Below are 15,524 nucleotides of genomic sequence, written 5' to 3' on the forward strand. Positions count from 1 at the left end.
CCACTGGGGTTATTCTTGCATAATCCTAGTATTCTAACAACATAAAGCACAAGAAGCTTGAGCATGTTTGGTTCTCCTGCTCATTTGTGAGTTGCTACATTTTTAAACCTACAGTCTGCAGTTTTACAAATGTACCTTTAGTAGTGGTGTTGAACATAAGCTTTAACACAATGCAGTACAGTGCAGATATGGCTGAATCTGCATTGATGCAGAGGCAGAACATAATCGATGCATATTGACCTTGCTTGAAGATATTCGCCCTTTTGGACCTATTGTAATTAATCAAAATTTAACCAGTTTCCCTTCCAAACAGGTCTGCTTTTAATGCTTTTCATTATTTGTCTATTTCAAACTTTTCTCTTCTCTACAGCAGCATTCATCACATGTGACACTGCTCAACCAATCAATGCTTTTAATCAGACCAAAGTTTGAACACAGAACCACTCAAGAGTTTGCAGAGTGCAATCTACTGACAGAAACCCAGAGATATGACCCAAGTAAGGGAGAATTAGAAAAGGCAACAGAAAAAAAGAGATAAATAAATCAGTAATAGACAGACTTTTATATGTTCATTACCCCACTGACAGTCTAAAATATATATATTTTATATCCAAGATAACAGAGCCACTGTAAATTAATTTGTTTTCTCTGATCATATTGTTTTCTTATATGCTATTTTTAGTAATTTAGTTATATGTGCTGCTGCCTGTCTTGGCCAGGACACTCTTACCACAGAGATTTTTCATCTCAGCAAGGTTTTCCTGCTTAAATAAAGGTTAGATTAAGAAAATATAGTATTGCATTTAACGGGAAGTAGTGGCTGATTAAATTAGATTAGTTTCATGATTGCATTAGCTCTAAAAAATAAAATAAAACAAAAGGCTTTATGGCATAATAGTCCAATGACGGTAAAAGGCGCTGTTATGTTGATGTAGCTATTAACAGGTGGTTTGACATGTTGTGAAGTGTCTGTGCAGTTTTCAGTGAAGCTTCTTTTGTCCTACTATTTCTAAATAGCCCATGACATGCCAGACCCACCCCCTACTCATTGTTTGACCCTACTCGGATGTTGTCTACTTTGTAGGTGTGACTGATAGTCTGATCTTACGTGTCTCCTCGACGTCCATCCCTGGTGCTGCTGTAGCTGGTGCACAGCTTGCTGAAAGAGACCAACTTTAAGTCAAGTTCAGTCTCCAACTGTCTGGCCTGCTTCCGCAGATCTACAGCAAGGACACACAAAGGAACACTTTAGCATGTGCGTAATACTTGTATTACGAAAGCAGAAGTATTAGTACGGAAACCTCTATTATTAAAGTCGCATCATTAAAGTTAGCCGAGAGAGCTAACACACGTTAATATTGGCCTGGGGTTATGACACTTATTTGACTTGTTAACAACTACGGGTTTAAACATCTGACACAGTGGACTCAACACGCGTGGGGCTGATAACCTGTTTAGACGACGTGACACAGATTTATCTGCTGAGGGAGTAACGTCAACTTGCATGGCGATGTGTTAGCTAGCTTGTGGGAGCTATTCGACACATAACCAGTTAAACATAGGGTGAATAATGCTCATACAGGGTCAACTGATGCTTGAAAATCTAATGACAATGTATGAATAGTTCACAGTTCGCCACAACAATTACTGTTGACTGTGTGTCGAGTCAAATGTCGCTCCCTTACCTTCCCAGTAGTTGCTGCCACCTATTCCTGCCATCTTTGTTGTTCTGGGACGTCACCAAGTTCCGGGGTGCGTCACGTATCCGTGGAAGACGTCGTCGCTACTTTACCAGGGATTTTTTCTTCCTTAGCTGAGACTCACAGGCAGCTCACCACCATTCTCCAAAATAAGCTCCCCATGTACGATGTCAACAGAAAACTTTTGCTTGACAGATAAATTGTATGGGCATGCACTTTTTACGTCATCTAGTGTTTAAGCCTTCCACTCTTGCTATATGCTATATATAGCCATTTATAAGTTGTTTTGTTTTGTTTTGTTTTGTTTTGTTTTGTTTTGTTTTTTGCAAATATATGCCCCTAAAAATGTTCACTCTGATTCTGGTTGATAAAGCAAAAAATAGTAGATTTATATGGAGTCATTATTGTTGCAAAACTGAAGGTTTTAAAGAGTTGAGAGCATGACATATTGCTTTTAGGCTCAGATTTTTCTCTAAACTTTCAACCTGCGCTTAAAACTGCCTCCATGTGCTTGGATTATTCTGTTTGTGCTTTCCCTTAAATCTTTAGATTCTTGATTATATTCCTTGTGCTTGTGTTTAAACCAAATGCAAGTATTAATGGGAAGTTTGAAGAAAAATGTGAGCTCAAGCCATGCCTTCAGAATGTTACAGTATGCTCTTGAGTTTTGCAACAATGATTACTCCATACATTTAACATGTTAAAAGTGGATAATAAAACTAAAAATCCTGTGTGCAACAGTGAGCACTCAGAAGCAGGACAGCTAATGGTGGACGTTTGAAATTTAAGTGGCACTCATGGTCTGTGAAATGTTCTAAAACTGTTTCACATCTGCAATGTCAAACAACTCTTTTGAGGGTTTTCAAAGCGGATTTTCTTGGTGTTTTGTGCATGAGGCACCTACAGAGAGAGCAGGAAAGGATGCCCTAGAGGGAGGGCAAATGCTCTCACTAAAAAAGTAAAAGAGGATCTGAGATGGATCAGAGAGGACAGAGGACCCACTTGTGTTTGTAAAATGGACACACGGGAGGTGTCTGTGTGCTCCACCATCCATCCTGCATTTTCAGGCGAGACAGTGCAGAGGAGGATGAAAGATGAAGATGGGCACTGGACTGTGAGACATTCCTTGTCCCACACCTGTCATTGCCTACAACAGGAATATGGGTGGTGTAGACCTGTCAGACCAGCTAATCCAATATTACTCCACTCACCGAAAAACTGCCCGCTGGTACAAGACCCTGTTGCTGCACTTCCTGGACATTGCCACGACAAATGATTTCATACTGCACCGTGAGATGAGCGGTGTCTAGAATGTGCAGCCCATGACACACAAAGATTTCATGGTGGAGCTGGTGTGTGAGTTGTGTGGCATAGACAGAACAGGTGCTCCCCAGACCAAGAGAGCTGACCACCCTCCTGTGCCCATCAGCACAGCCACAGATGCTGGACAAAAAGCCACCAAAGGCAGGTGCAAGTGTGCCCACTGCCTCCTGGTGGATTAAAGGAGTGACACACCCTGGAAGTGTCAGGCCTGTGATGTGCTCCTCTGTCTTGTGGTGAACAGAACGGTTTTTTTTTTTTTTTTTTTTTTTTTTTTTGAGTGGCACAGATGAGTTCTGTGGCACCTGTGTTTGGTTTTGTAAATAGTTGTACAAAAATGCCTGAGGCATAGCCTGCTTTTTCATGTAAATAGTTGTGTATAACTTTGTTTTATGCTAAATTTGCATAGTTTTTTTTTTAATTTACACTTTATAATTGCATTCTAACTTATAAAATCAGTTCATTAAACATGTCTGTGGTTTTCTGAATAAAAAAATCAACTTTTTTCTTACTCGAATTTTAGTTTGTAGTGTGGTTTTAGGTCCAATGTGTCAATACAGTGTCAAAATGAAAAAATCACTGCAAAATGACAAAACTGAGGTTGTGCTGAAAAAAATTACACCAAGCATGGCAAGGTAAACAGTTTTTAAGGTGAAATATAAAGGTAAAATCAAAAGAAGTAAAAAACGGCCAATTATACCCAAGATTCCTGAGGGTTAATTTGTAACAAAAACAGTACAGTCAGGGCAAGGGTATTTGTGCCCCAGTCAGATCACCAATGGGATGTGGCAACAGCATTAAAAGAAGCTGTAAAAGCATTTCCTCATATTCTGATATCAGCAACGAGGCCCATTCAAGCTGGGTGGAACAGTTCTTCATATAAACCATTGTAGGTTACTTGCACAAACTTCTGCAACTCTAAGCCCATCAGAGCAAACTAAAAACCTCTTGAAAAGATAGAGCCCATCTTTTCAGTTCAGCTCGTTTTGTTTTACTGTATGTGGTAATGAGGACACATTTTTGCATTCATGTTATGTTCTATGGTTAAAATCCACAGAACAGCCACAACAGTGTTTAAAGAGAAGTTTCAGTGCAATGCAGAGAGCTAGAAAACAAGCAGCAACCTGGGAGGATCATATTCACATGTTTATGTTCGAGCAAATATACAAATCAAAGCCATTGAACACTACTTTTTATGCAGATTTCAAGTTGTTTTCATTCAGCCTCTCAGCAATGCTTCTCAAATAAATGTGAGAAAAATGTGTGTTCAACATAATGCAACAAAAGAACAAGAGAGCAGCTGTGAGGTGTTTTATTCCATCATGTTTCATGTGTTTGTTCATATCACAGACGTTTTATGAAATGTTTAGTTGTGTGCATCCATTATTTTCCCATCCACAATAGGCAAACATTATTTACAGCTGATTCCAGTTCATATAAAATCTTCACACCAACACTGCATGACTCTGACACACACAAAACTTTCAGAGCTCATAAACAATAATATGAGAAGAATGAAAAATGACAAAAAGTGTCTCTTTATATAGAAGTCAGGTTAGGCTTTATCGAAGACAGCTGCATTTGTTCAGGGGAGGGGAATGAGGCTCTTCTCAAAGTGGAAATCAACAAAAAATCTTTCCAAGTAGACACTTCAAACTTAATGAACTGTAAATGATGAAAACATAGGATCTTCAATATAAGGCATGATTTTAATGATCCAGTGCAATACTTTTGATTCACTATGATGAGCAAACACCGTTTTGAGCATTTGTGTTTATGACTTGAGACGTTGTAGCCCAAGATCAAAGTCTTGCATTACTTATAACACCCCCACTTAACTTGCATATATGAATACAAATCTTACCCTTACAAATGTATAACAAGAATTTTGGTATATGTGATTTCATTGCACTGGGCCTTGAAGTCATGTCATAAAGATGGCATTGACGTAAATTCAGAGTTAATGACTGCTAATGGACTGACACATCAGGTCTGATTTTTGCCATCTAAACTAATGCTAGGCAGGGGAATAAACTTCAACATATTTAAATGGAAATAGAAATTATGCTCCTTATTGTAAGAAGTCATGACACTGTGAAACACATAACTTTTTTCCAAAATTAACACAGACTCCATGTGCATGATAGTTTAGTTTCTTTGCATGTTCAAAAAGTTTGAAACTAAAACTGGCCAAACACAAACCTATGGTTAAAAAGATTTTTAAAAAGGGAAAAATTACATTCTTTTCATGATTACATTTCACAATACTCAGGTTTTTAGCCCTGGCCAATGATATGGGAAAATCCTCCTCTTCCATTTAGTGAAGTGACATCCATGCACCATGAGGTCATCCTACACCTCCTGGAGATTTTTCATTCATGCTTTTGTCCGGTAAAAGACTCTCACTGATGTTTCAACGCTTCTCTCGTGTTTTCAACTAGCCCAGAGTCACCTGTGCAGAAAAAGTGCAATGTTGGATCATTTTTTTACCCTTCCACCTGAGTAAAGGATGGATAATCTTACGATACCAGAATGACCAAGTTCTATCTATTCACTATGCTGCTTTTCTCAGCCTGAGCGGACTGTAAACTCTACAGAAGCCAAGGCACAATAATGGATTCAGTCTTCCAAAGGCTCGGATACTTCAGTGTGGCAATTCCTCCAGAGATACAAATAAAAAAACAAGATAAAGCTTCCAATTTCCTAGCTTAATCCAGTTCTAAAAGAAAAGCATGATATCAGAGGGGAGATAGTTTGAGGTTTAGCACTTCCAGAGTTCATTACACACCCACCAAACAAAACTTTATTTGGACTTGTATCTGTGGGAATCCTTCAGCTCAGCAGAACGGATAGTGGTCAGAAAGGAGCACTCCTGTGTGGCTAGGAAATTAATAAACTGTTGGGCTCGAAACCTGGACGGATGAGGGTCAAAAATGGACCAAATATTATTATTCAGTTCTTCTTTTGTTCTTCTGATCCAACAAAGAAAGTCGGGTATTCATTTCAAACACAAGCAGGATGCTCTCCAGTTAATTTAGTAGTAGTAGTAGTAGTGACTGAGTAACAGGTGGGTGAGTCCACAGTTTGTTGGTGTGATAAAATAAAGTGTCTTTATTCACTAAAGTCTCAAAAGAGACAAATCAACCTGTTCCATGTTGAACAGGAGTTAAATTAAGGAGATGATCAAAATAAAAAGAAATTAGACCACCAGCCAAAAATGTGGTGATCATCAGATTTTGTTGGCATAGAGTGTCTCCTCATCGCTCTCACTCTCATCTTGGAACTCGTGGGCAAGAAGCGCCTTCTTGGATCCCATAGAGGTGAGTCGGATCTCGTCATCATAGTCATCTCTGTGCTGCCGCAAACGGTGAAAACCGTCCTTCTGATGGTTCGATTTGGCTGTGCACACACACCAGATGATGCATGCCGTCACCACCAGAGCTGTCATGGAGGCCGCTGCAAAGAGGAAGGAAAAGACAACACAGCAATTTGTATTAGAGGTTCATTCTAAGTTTCAAAAAGCTGGAGTAGTTTTAATAAAACTATCAAAGCATGGGTTAGAGGTTTTACAGCATTTAATCAAAAAGTTACTTAAGCTTCCTTTTGGAATATTTTCCAATTTTAACAGTCAGTTTAGGTTTTCAAAATTTGACACTTGTTTTACAACAATACCATTGCAACTGTTTCATTGATGGTATCAAAAGTACCAATGCTTTACAAATTACTACATTTTTAGTTATATTTTTAAGCAAAAGCTGCCAAGAAAAAGAGCAGAAAAGCAATTCCAAGTCAAAAGAAGCCCAATGATGATGTTTTCCAGTCCTTTTGGGTTCTTAAAGATGCAAGTTAAGTTTGTGTCTCTTACAGCACTGTGTACAGTTCTGCCACTAAAAACAAAGAAGAAAAATCTTGGCACATCTATTTCAATTCCATTAAAAAATGGCAAGTAAATTCCTGCACACAGTCACTGATTTTATCACTTCGTGGCTGAATCCGTTAACTTTGCAAAGCAGATGGATGCACCCGTTTCCGTGTTTCTCACTGGCGAATCCATCTTGCAAAGCTCCAGTCTGAACTGTTTGGGCCCGGTTAGAAAGTGTCAGGACCAATCAGCAACGAGGGGCAGTACTTTCGGGCACGGCAGAGTCGTGATGTAAGCAAGCAGCAACAAGAGGTGCAGATATGGCGGAAGACATTAGCGTGGATGCTGTTTTCTTTTCAAAAATGACAAAAGTCATGTACTGACATATCTACAGTCGCCATGGTTCGCGTTATGCAGTTCTGTATGGAGTTCACTCCTTCAGTAGGGGCGCAGCTTGGTAGTGGCTACATCACACGTTTTGTTGCTCTGATTGGCCCGTAAGGTCTATTCAGAAATGTTTAAACTAACTCCTCTTGTACTGAGAAAGCTATCAATGCTTACACACAATTGTTTCTGTCTATCTTTGACTCAAACTGTACATTTTGATGCTCTTCAAATCAGACCTTTCATTTTAATAGTCTATTGCATCTTTATTTTACTACATTATGCACTAATTGCTACTATTATTATAATAATCATAAACGCATTTAGATTATTTTGAAAGTAATTTGAAAACAATTTACAAAAGACTGAAATATAAAGAGCTACATCAGTAAAATCAAACTATTTCTCATCCTCTTTAAGTACATCCATATTTAAAACACTAAAAAGCAATATTTCGATCAATAACACGTTTGTTTTTTACAGTAATTCAGAGAAATAGATTATTTCATCGTTTTGCGGTGTCTTTCTCACATGAGCTTTGACAGTGTTGGACAGACGCACAGATAAAAGTGTGTCTTAATGTGTGTGCGTTGGTGAGTGTGTGTCTCTGCTCTGTTGTCAGACAACAAACGGGGCGCATTTACCTGGGGCTAAAACTTCACTTTTTGGGGCGCTAAAAAAGAGAGTTTGTTTTGCTAAGTTTACCGTTGCAGTTTACAATGGCCTGATGCGCTACACATGTTAAGCTTCTGACTGATGATACACGCAGCAGATAGCTGGTGGATGTGAGACTGACAGACAGTGAGATGAGAACGGGACATGATAAAGCACCGACTGAATCAAATTTACAAAGTCACATATACCGGCACTATGAGCACGAACTCGCGAGACTGTACAAGTTTCCAGCAGCAGCATTTAATTATTTCACACCGTTATGATGAAGTTGTTATGCATTGGCGAATCATGCACAGCTCCGGGTAGCACACACAGGAGGGGTTGGAGTGGTGCTCTGGATGGATCATGGATTCACTCTGTTTCCTCATTACCTGTCAAACCAACAATTTTAAAGTGTCCAGGGCATCTTTGTGGTCTTTTATAAATTCCAGTAAGTATTGTTTTCTGTCAGGAGAGCTTTTGATGTCTAGACAATATTGATCTCGCGAGATGATTTTTCACATCAACGAGACATCTCATGACGTTTTGATCTTGTGGCACGAGATCTTGTCAAACCCCTAGTAAATAGAAATTGCAATTGAAAGAGCATAAAGTTAAAAAAAAAATTATTAAAAATTTGACAAGTTATAACAAATTTGCAAGTAAAATGATCAAGCAAAACAAGGCAAAATAACTGAATTAGCTAAACAAACTTTAAGGACAAATCTTTTCTAAAGCACAATAAACACATTTTTTTAAACCCTAAATTTATGAGCTCAAGTTTATAGCAGACCTCAGGTAGCCTGGAAGCTTGTTCCACAGGTGGAGAGGATGATCCAAAACGCTGCCTCTCCTGTCTAATATAACTGCTTATCTGAGAGCTGCATCATTTTCTTTCAAGCACTTTTTATCTCTTCATCTCTTTGATCATAGACCCCAGCATGGCCGCCATGCCCCATCAACTCAATGGTATATGATATAGGTTCCCATGCGATACTGCTGCAAGAAAACTTTGATCCAAAAAATAATGATAATTTGTGATTATTCAAAGTTCAAAATTCTTAAACCGAGATCCCCATGCACAGCTCAGGTTGTCAGGTGCTGGTTGGTAATAGGACCAAAGTAAACAAAGATTTGATTGTTCTTTTGTTCCTGTAACTCTGTTGTATTATCTACACCATGTTTGTTGTTATGCTGAGTAATCTGGTTGATAATTGGTCACGTGACCATGTGTTTTAAGCACATCTGTGTATGCCCAATTGATTATGCTGGGCAAACCTCAAGAAGCTGCACGTGAAACACATTGTCCGCTCATAATAAAGTCTGAGTAAAGTAATTTCAGTGCGCAGCAGATTATTTCTCTTTGTTCAAAATCTTTAATCATGACAACCCTAAAGTCAATACTGTCTCATGTTCATTAACACTTACCTGCACTGGCCACCACAAACGCTTTGGGAAGCCCAAAGATGCTGTTGTCCATGTCAAACTCAATGATGATCAAGCTAGCAGCTTTACCGGAAGACACCACCACCTGAAACACAGCAAAAAAAAAAAAAAAATTATTTCATGAGCCCCTGATCTTCCAGCCAGATTTATAAACAATATAATCCCTAACAGTGAAATGTTACATTCAAGAAAATTCTGCATCCTTTTTAGTTAATATTTTAGGCTTTGGTTGCCTCTGAGAACAAAAACAAACTACTGCAGTAAAGCAAACTCAAAGGTATCTTAAAAGCTCTGAAATGTTTATTGAGGTTCTGAACTGCTCAGAGGAATTGGACGTTGGTGATAAAGGATTCAATTAATTAAGGGGACTGTTATTTTTATGGGAGCGTTACAAACTTTACCCCACACATGCATCAACAAACATAAATTATCTCACTCTACCTCATCTTCTTATCCATTCAGGATGTTTCTCCAAATGGCTCTAAATCCATTTAGCTGTGTTTAAGCTCCTGACAGAAATGGGGCTGTTAATCACCTGATTAGCAGGCCTCATTTGCAGGTGTGACTGCTTAGTTTAATGTGTTGCAGGCTGTCTTACATGTCTAAAATAGGAAATGGGCACTGGTTCATAAAACATCTAAAAATGTTAAGCTTTTTCCTGAGAGGTAACTTACAGGAAACTCATATATCACTTTTTGAAAATGCTTGATTTCTCCTAACAGTAATCAAGTCTTTATCCTTTATTTTGTGTCATTATTAAGACAAAGATTAGAAAGAGGATTTCAGATCTGATTAAGTAATGTTGTCTGAACATGTACCCAAAGAATGGTTGCAAAAGAGTAAGTTTATCTCTTGTTTTTTAATTTCTTTTACATAATCAGTGTTATTTTATGGTTGATTTTTGACAGAAAGACCTTAAACTTAATGTCACTCTAACTTCCAGTGGGATGAAATGCGTTCCTATGGCCTGAGGCAGAGTATTCGATGTCCTAAAAAATATGGGGAAACTGTTAAGGAGAGGAAATACATGGTGGCCCCGACACATGACTTGGACTTTCTGAGAGGAAAGACTGAAGCCGACCCCCAGAAGCCCCTGGATGACAGGTATAAACGAAATGCTGCTGCTCTTCCAGATCTCAAACAGCCTAGTAGAGACACACTTCTCACTACTGAAGACAGGACCTCATTCGGCCAGCCTGCAGGACCTCTGCTGATCCACGGCTTCACAGTACCAGAGTACAAGCAGATGTATCATTCTGTGGTGGATCCCCTGCTCTTTAGTCCAAGTGGGAAGCTAACAGCGTACAGTCTGGAGCTGGGCCGGGACATTAAGGAACATCTGTTTAGAGAGCTAGCCTACCCCACACTCCAGATTTCAGAGCAGAAAAATGGCAGGCTAGAGGTGGTGGAAAGGTTTTGTGTGCTCCGACCTACACCTTTCATAGACATAGACAGGAAGGGGAAGCCATAGTGGCATTACTCCACTGACTTTCTACATGAGTATGTTGAAATTTTGTTTTATTTTTGTCTCTTTATATGTTATTTCAGGTTTCCTGTTCTATTTGAAATGCTACTCGGAAGACTTGTTCAATTAGTTAAAGAAAGAAATGTCAAATGTTTGACAGAGTAGCATCAAAATCCTGTTCAAGACTATTATGCACCAGCTGTAAGGGTAAAAATCTGCCCGTGTTGCATTTAAAATAAGGGTTTATGTTCTTGGTACATCAAACTATTTGCTTAAAGTCAGTCAACTATTTGAATTATGTAGGCACAATTGTGTTTGTGTATTTATATCAGCTGTTCAGAGCACATGAGGCTGAAATGTGGACAAAGCTTTCAACACTGTCATAAAAATATTCAAACCAAATACTGTAAGACTTTGGTTTTACTTATCTCCATCAACATGAAATGCTGATATTTTTTCAAATCATTAATATTGTCATGGCCTATTTACACTTTGTTGCAGGGCATAAAGTTTGTACTATGAGGCAAGGAAAACATACCCAGGCTTTCTGAAGCTCCAGCCAATATGCAGTTAGAAATACTGTGCTAGTTATTAAATCTTTATTAACTTAAACCCTTTGCTTCAGGCTCCCCACATGATTTCAACAGTGTAGGCAGGTATATGTATTTGGTCTGACACTTTTACTTCATAAAAATGGAGAATTCAATAATGTACTTTTTTGCTGCAAACCTTAAAGCTTTGTCATTGTTTTTCAGTTACTGTACAGATGATGTTGTGAAATATCTAAACAGTATGTGTAACTGTAACATGGGTTCATTCTTAGTCTTTAATTTCATATTGATACAGTTCCAAAACTTTCCTTAATACCTAAGCAGAGGACCTATAATGCCAACTGTCAAAACAAACAACTATGAAATGGTGCTATTCAGATAATCTACAGCTGAAACTGAGAATACAAACTGCTTTACACCAGATTCACTTTGCAGATTAAGCTGGTGATGTAGTCATGTAAAAACAGCCTCTGAAACTTCAAACATAAGACTTAAAGCACCAGCCCCACCTAACTTCTAGTTTAATTCACGTAGCTGTGTAGCAAGGTTCTGCATAAATTTCAAGTGACAGTAATTTCCATTCTTACTGATGTAAACTGTATCCTATTGCACATCCTCTGAAAGTAAGCACAGTCCTTGCTAGAACAGTAAACCATGTATAAAGAGTACAACTGTGTACCTCTTGTCGTTGTTGTTGGTAGCCATCTGCAACAGCTTCAATGTTGTGGTTGCCGGGAGCCAGCAGGGCATGGAAGTATCCACCCTCTGAAGTGAAGACCCTCACTCCCCCATTCAGAACAATGATCGCCCCAACAATAGGCTTTCCAGTCCTATCCCTCACCACACCGCGCACCCCTTTATGGACCTGGATGAGGTACAAACAGAGGGAAAATTCAACACGTTGAACACCTTATGAAAAGGCTACAATACAGTGTTTAAGACTTGTAAGTAGAAACATTAACTTTCTAATAACTGTTTTGACTAAATCCCACATTATACCTCAACCAGCATCCTGAGGAGAGCTTTCTTGTTCTCAGCCCACAGAGTAGCCAGCTGCTCAGCAGGGGGATACAAACAGCAGCCAGTGTACACTGTGATCTCAGGACAGTGCCCAAAGTCCATACTGAAGTCCTGAAAGAACACATAAATACATGAAACATCATCGGGCACACACCTTTTTCTGACTTGCTTTACTTCTCCGTTTTTGCAAATAAAATAAAATTAACTAAAGGTGACCAAGCCTTTTCTGTACGGGCCCCTAAGTTGGGGAGCCCCCTAAAAGAGGAGCTCAGTGAGGCCAATGCGCTGTCTTCTTCTAAGTACCTTTTAAATGCACAAGTTTGGACCTGCTTTTTATTGATTTTTGAGTTTTAATACTATATTTACATACTGATATGATTATTAATTAGCTTTGTCATTCTGTTGCTACAGAGCACTTAGTAAAACACCAAACCCAACAGTAAAATCAGAGAGAATTACCTTCATGCTCCCCATGTGACTCTGTCTCTCTGCTGCCCTCATCACGCCATCTGGGATGTTACCTACTGAGTAACAGAGAAGTTTATTTCTGCTGTTAATATCTGCAATATTATTAATGATTTATACTCAAAAGCATCATAACTAAATGATTTATTTAAAGTGCAAGTGATGTACTCTGGCCATTATTTAAACATCCAGTGTCCCCCAGGTGCATCTTTGGATGGTTGCTGGCATAAACGCCTGCCAGATACTTCAATGTCCCTTCGTTTTCAACTGAAATAAAGAAAAAAAAAGTTCACACAGAAAAACTCTTTAATAAATGTTAAACAACAAAAATCAAAGAGATTTGTTGTGATTTTCTATTTTGTTGTAGTTAAGTATAAAACACAGACTAATAATGATTTTAACTTTATACACTTTCAAAGACATGAAGAAGAGTACATTAGTGTTGGGACTACATTTAATTTTTCAAGATTATGTGTGACAAAGAGAAAGTTTAAAGCCTAACTGGAAGAATCAAGACATTGTTAAGCCATCAAAGCTCAAAATACCATGTTTCTCCTGTAGATGGTGCCAGATAGAAGAAAATAATTTCTGTCAAATATGCTGACCACAACTGTGTGCAATATCAAACATGGCCCCATTTTAAACATACATTTATATCTACATGAGTAAATTACTGCTTGTAATTGAACTCACAGGAAAGTTTCTTTTACAGTGTTGAAAACATGAATCAAAGTCAAAGTTGTTTCTGCATTAAGGTCTTACCAGACTGTACAGGCTTGTCATAAGGATAGGTAGCCACCAGGGAGCCTCCATCCAGTGCCACAGAGAGAGTGTAGCCTTTATCTAAAATCAAGTCCATCATGGCTCTGGTCTCTGGTTGGGCCTTGACAACACGCTGTGATGCATTGCCTAAAACAGGGGAAAACAAATCATGGACAGGAAATGAGGTTGATAGAGTAGGCTGTGAAAGTTTTGACATGAATTTGAAACATTCCCAAGAGTTGATTGAATAATTTCTCGTCTTTATCAGTGTCTGTCTCTTCATCAAGTTGTCTAAAAAGCATTTTCAAACAACTGACCAAAGAAATCTGTGTCCAGGTCCTTCCCATTAGCATTATTCATTCCCCGAGTGGAAGTGCACTGTTTCTCAATAGCCAGCTCTCTTCCATCTGGGTTGATAGACGGCACAATGACGATCCGTGTCTCATTGACCAGCTGGGAAAGGAAAAGAAGGAAGGAACAGTTACTGACCTGAAAAACTAAACAACTCTTACACTCAAAGCAGCGTTCATTTTGACAGCTATTTCAATTTTAGTCTTAGTCTTTGTCTTGAGATTGCATGCCTTTTAGTTTTAGTCGTATTTTTGTCATTTCCACACTTTATAGTTTTAATCTAGTTTTAGCTGGCAAAAACTAAAATACATTTAAGTCCAGTTTTAGTCCATAAAAAGTCCTTAAATTTCAGTCTTAACTTTAAGTCCAAACATCTGTTCGCTTGCCTGATTCTTGTATTAAATCATATTAGCCTCTTCTGTGCACTGCCGAACCTGGGACCCTGCTTACTACATCTGAGAGGCTAAAGAGCTACAGATACACTGCGTTTTGACATATTTACCCAATGTGAAGAAATATAATGGATTCTGAATATCGGACAAAAACTAAATAACATTTTAGTCTCGTTTTGTCAGAATTTTAGTCATTAACCTTCAATTTTAGCAAGTCTTAGGTTGCACTCACAGTAGGCCATCCTTACCATGCCTGGTCCCGTTTGAGCCTAAAGTCCAGTACGTTTGACCAGTGTAAGTACATTCGTTCCGTGCTTGGGCGCAGCATGCTTCACAGCCCTGGCACGGAAGGATGAAGTGGGCCTAGGCACGGCATGGATGCAAATGAGGGAGCCCTAGTGCTGGAATGTGACCTAACCTGAATTAACAACAAAAGGACCTGCTTCAGAGTGCACAGAGCACACCAGGCAGCAGCTACATGCTCAACAGACACACTGTCCTAAAGAGAGATAAAGAAGGCAGGATTTTTTTGAGAGAAATAAAGAGAGATCTATATAATTTGTCTAATCTTATTTCAACAAGTTACAAAGATTTTATCAGAGCTGAAGAATTTAACTTCGCACAGCTCCACTACGACCTCGTTCTACTGTAATGAATCCCAGCCCAGTCCATATTTCTGACCAGTTTCTAGCAAAGTCAGGTTTTAATGACTGTGAGAGGTATTTTCTGGTTTGTGAAATAAAGCTTCTTCCCTTGATTGAGCCACAAACAGCAGTTCACAGGATAACAAATACCTTTCATCCTCCACACATAAAGGACAGTCTGCCAAATACCTGGACAAGTGTGTGGCGGGGTTAATCACACGGCTGATTTAACCTCTCTTTATTATGAAATTATAATGCCAAACTATTATACACTATATTAATTCACCTATGACTCTATTTTATGTCATCAAAAAGTGAAATTGTGGTCTTGATCAATGACGTTTGAACAGAACATAATTTATAAATCCTGTGGCATATTCACCTCCAGCTCTCATCAGATGGTTAAAATTGCTCACGTTGCAGTAAATAATCTTTTAATTAAAGATTAAATCCTGCTCTGGACACAGGTTGTTCTTTGAGATGAGAGCTTGTTTGGTGCAGCACCGAA

General features: G+C 38.7%; 2 protein-coding genes across 3 annotated transcripts in view; both read right to left on the bottom strand.

Annotated features, from left to right (window-relative positions):
* Positions 1 to 1,761, bottom strand: part of gosr1 (golgi SNAP receptor complex member 1) — a 32,792-nt gene extending 31,031 nt beyond the window's left edge. Inside the window, exons 1-2 of the mRNA XM_041814261.1 lie at positions 1,686 to 1,761; positions 1,109 to 1,220 (exon numbers count right to left, since the gene is read on the bottom strand). Of these exons, the coding sequence (XP_041670195.1) occupies positions 1,109 to 1,220; positions 1,686 to 1,719 (146 nt within the window). The 5' untranslated portion in view covers positions 1,720 to 1,761. The remainder of the gene's footprint in view (positions 1 to 1,108; positions 1,221 to 1,685) is intronic.
* A 2,555-nt stretch (positions 1,762 to 4,316) lies between these two features.
* cpda (carboxypeptidase D, a) overlaps positions 4,317 to 15,524 on the bottom strand; it is a 28,611-nt gene continuing 17,403 nt past the window's right edge. The window contains exons 14-21 of one of the 2 annotated variants that reach the window (XM_041800434.1): positions 13,947 to 14,082; positions 13,630 to 13,776; positions 13,036 to 13,134; positions 12,862 to 12,923; positions 12,382 to 12,513; positions 12,062 to 12,247; positions 9,349 to 9,451; positions 4,317 to 6,476 (exon numbers count right to left, since the gene is read on the bottom strand). In XM_041800434.1, coding sequence (XP_041656368.1) covers positions 6,250 to 6,476; positions 9,349 to 9,451; positions 12,062 to 12,247; positions 12,382 to 12,513; positions 12,862 to 12,923; positions 13,036 to 13,134; positions 13,630 to 13,776; positions 13,947 to 14,082 — 1,092 coding nt within the window. In that variant the 3' untranslated portion in view covers positions 4,317 to 6,249. Of the gene's footprint in view, positions 6,477 to 9,348; positions 9,452 to 12,061; positions 12,248 to 12,381; positions 12,514 to 12,861; positions 12,927 to 13,035; positions 13,135 to 13,629; positions 13,777 to 13,946; positions 14,083 to 15,524 lie in introns of both variants that reach the window. The other variant, XM_041800426.1, reaches the window with a different exon arrangement.

Source organism: Cheilinus undulatus, linkage group 2 (assembly GCF_018320785.1).
Source record: "Cheilinus undulatus linkage group 2, ASM1832078v1, whole genome shotgun sequence".
Lineage (NCBI taxonomy): Eukaryota > Metazoa > Chordata > Actinopteri > Labriformes > Labridae > Cheilinus > Cheilinus undulatus.